General features: G+C 42.4%; 1 protein-coding gene across 1 annotated transcript in view; it reads left to right on the top strand.

Annotated features, from left to right (window-relative positions):
* The window catches only part of Pias1 (protein inhibitor of activated STAT 1), a 102,802-nt gene that overhangs the window by 90,573 nt on the left and 8,768 nt on the right, over positions 1-3,461 (top strand). Inside the window, exons 10-11 of the mRNA XM_021171432.2 lie at positions 276-406; positions 1,227-1,407. Coding sequence (XP_021027091.1) covers positions 276-406; positions 1,227-1,407 — 312 coding nt within the window. The remainder of the gene's footprint in view (positions 1-275; positions 407-1,226; positions 1,408-3,461) is intronic.

Below are 3,461 nucleotides of genomic sequence, written 5' to 3'. Positions count from 1 at the left end.
GGATGGTTGTGAGCCACCATGTGGTTGCTGGGATTTGAACTCTGGACCTTCGGAAGAGCAGTCGGGTGCTCTTACCTGCTGAGCCATCTCACCAGCCCCCCATGGCATCTTTATGTAAACTGTTTCCTGTGTAGTGCATGTGTCAGAATGAATGTAGTTTGTCTGCTCTCCTTCCCTGTCTTCCATTTACTTCTCATAAAACACCTGCGATCTAAGTGTTCTGAATTATGGTTCTCATGTCTCTTCACTTAAAACATGTCCTATTGTCTGTCTAGGTTGTTTATGGAAATTCTAAAGTACTGCACAGACTGTGACGAGATACAGTTTAAGGAGGATGGCTCGTGGGCTCCAATGAGGTCAAAGAAGGAGGTTCAAGAAGTCACTGCCTCCTACAATGGAGTCGATGGTGAGTGGCTTTCCTTGGCCTGGGTGGTTGCTTGCTGTTGTGCTACATCATGGTTTTTAATGTAGAAATGCAGACTGTTGAAATTACTAAGCAGTGCAAATAGCTCAGTAATTCTTAGGTTATTGATTAAATGTCCACAAATAGCAGGATTCCTTTTAAATCAACTTTTTGCAAGCCTTAAGATTTTTATGGTACTAGATTTTCTTTTTTTCTTCTTTTTTTGTTTTCCTTTAGTTTTGTTTTGTTTTAGACTTTGGAGTCTCATATTTTGTATTCGCTTGGCTCTGCCTCCTGAATGCTAAGACCAAAGGTGTGCAGCACCATACTCAGCTACTTTAAATATTTTCGTATATGTGGGGATAGATTTGACTTTGGTGTTTTGTTAAGAGAGGACCAGTATTTTCTAGGTACTTTAGATGCTGTGTAGATAAACATATGTAACACACAATCCTGCTCTAAAACTACTTTTATTCTAAAGTAGATATAAAAGATGTATGTAGCCCTAGCTGTCCTGGAACTCACTATGTAAACCAGGCTGATCTTGAACTCATAGAGATCTTTTGCCTCTGCCTCCAGAATTATTGGAGTAATAAAGGCGTTAAGATATATTTTGATTATTCTAATTCAAAATTATTTTTCAAATAATTGATTAACAACCAATAAAAATGCCACCGTTTTGAAACCCAGTAAAGCAGAGCTACCTTACTTACATTGCTCTGCTACCCCGTGGTGTTGCTTTGCTAAGTGGATGTGCTCGGCTGCAGGGACACTGGGAGAAGAGGATTGACACGGGTCTTGTGTTTTAATCCTTCTTGCACAGGTTGCTTGAGCTCCACATTGGAGCATCAGGTAGCGTCCCACAACCAGTCCTCAAATAAAAACAAGAAAGTCGAGGTCATTGACCTAACCATTGACAGCTCATCAGATGAAGAGGAGGAAGAACCCCCTGCCAAGAGGACCTGTCCTTCCCTGTCTCCTACGTCACCACTAAGTAATAAAGGGTGAGTGCTGCTAGAACCTTTGCAAAACACTCATATATGAAAGTTCATCTGCAAAGTAGGGTCAAGGCTGCCAAGTAAACCATTGTGTGTGAATACAAAATGGAGATAGACTTCTCCTAGGGATGTGACGTTTTTGATGAAGTAAAGTACTGTTCTCCAAGAGTTTGTATTTAGGATTCATCATATCAAGAGATGTTTCTGGGCCTTGAGAGATGGCTCAGCAATTAAGAGTACTTGGTGTTCTACGCACAGTTCCTAGCACCCACATGGTGGCTCACAACCGCCTGTAATTTCTGCTCCAGGGGATCTGATGATGGATCTGATGACACCGTCTGGCTTCCAGGGGTTTTTAAAGAGATGACTCTGCTGCATTTAGCAGTTCTGATGCACATGAGGATCACCAAGAGGGTTTTGTTGGTTTGGTTTGGTTTGGTTTGGTTTGGGGGTTTGTTTGGGGTTTTTTTTTTTGTTTTTTGGTTTTTTGTTTTACATTTAACCAGGGTTGTTTTGTTTTGTTAAGACTTGTTTTATTTGTATGTATGTGCTTGTCAGAAACAACCTTCAGTAATTGGTTCTCTCCCTCTACCATGTGTCAAACTTTGATTGCCAGACTTAATAGCAAGTGCCTTTACCTACTGAGCAATCTCTCTAGCCCTCATTTAACCAATTTTTGATTAATACTGTAAATAAAATTACTCTTGCACCAGGTATGGTGGGATACACTTTTTAATCCCAGCACCTGGGAAGGGCCGAGGCAAATGGATCTCTGTGTGTTCCAGAACAGCCTGATAAATGTAATGAAACCCATTCTCAGGAAAGAAAGAAAGGGTGGGGGGAGGGAGGGAGAGGGAGAGAAAGAAGAAGGAGAAAGAGAAGAAGAAGAAGAAGAAAAGAAGAAGGGAAGGAAGGAAGGAAGAAGGAGGAAGAAAAGAAGAAGAGATGTCCTTTCCTCATATTTGAGGTGTTGCTCTCCTTTCAGAATCTGTTTACAGTCATTGTCCAGTTTTAGTCTGGTAGCAGCCATCTTGTTGAGAGTGTGTGCCGCATGAGCAGTTGAGCCACTAGCCTCCCCGCAGTGGACTTGTTCAGTGTAGACAGTACAGTTCTTCCTGTGAACTCTGATGCTCTGCCACTCTGCTGACCTTCATGCCCAGCCCAGACTTGGACAGCACAGTGCTCAGATACCTTAGTTAGCTCTTGGGAAATAGAGCAAGACTGATGTTCTCTGAATGTGAGGAGGCCCAATGAAGTGCCTTTCACAGCTCCTGTCTGGGTCAAAAACCACAAAGATTAGACTTCATTTTTGCTGCTTGTAGGTTTTAGAACACTAGCTTAAAAACTTGAACCTACTTGCTGTAAAATGAATTCCAGTTGAGCACTTACAGTAGAAAGCTGGATATACCAGGTCATTGAAGTTGGCTGCAGATGTGTGTGAGGTGCAGGAAAGAACTGCAGTGACTTGGGCTTTCCTGAAGTAGTCCTCTTTTGAAGACTTGTCTGTGTTTGCCAGGAGCCTCCCATCATGTTGTACCTTGGGGCTGGGATTTGTAGCACATGCTCATAACCCCATCACTCATAAGACTATTTGGGGCCAGCCTGAGCTAGAAGACATCCTGTCCAATAACAATAGCAGTCATAGGAGTGAAGACGACGTGGATGATGATGATGTCAACGTAGTAAGTGTTCTGAAGAACCTAGACACCCAGATGGAATGCTTAGGTGGCACATGAATCCTATGACAGACTCATGAGGGACAAAATGTGACCTTGGTGGATCTGGATATCTTCAGCCTCCCAAAGAAATCAGGAGACAACTGTATTGTTATTTTTTTTGTGTGCCATAATTGCAAAATTAAGATACGTTCTTTTGGGCTGGTGAGATGGCTCAGTGGGTAAGAGCACCCGACTGCTCTTCCGAAGGTCCAGAGTTCAAATCCCAGCAACCACATGGCGGCTCACAACCATCCGTAACAAGATCTGGCGCCCTCTTCTGGAGTGTCTGAAGACAGCTACAGTGTACTTACATATAATAAATAAATAAATCTTTTAAAAAAA

This window comes from Mus caroli, chromosome 9, assembly GCF_900094665.2.
Source record: "Mus caroli chromosome 9, CAROLI_EIJ_v1.1, whole genome shotgun sequence".
Lineage (NCBI taxonomy): Eukaryota > Metazoa > Chordata > Mammalia > Rodentia > Muridae > Mus > Mus caroli.
This window is presented reverse-complemented; position numbering and strand designations above follow the sequence as displayed.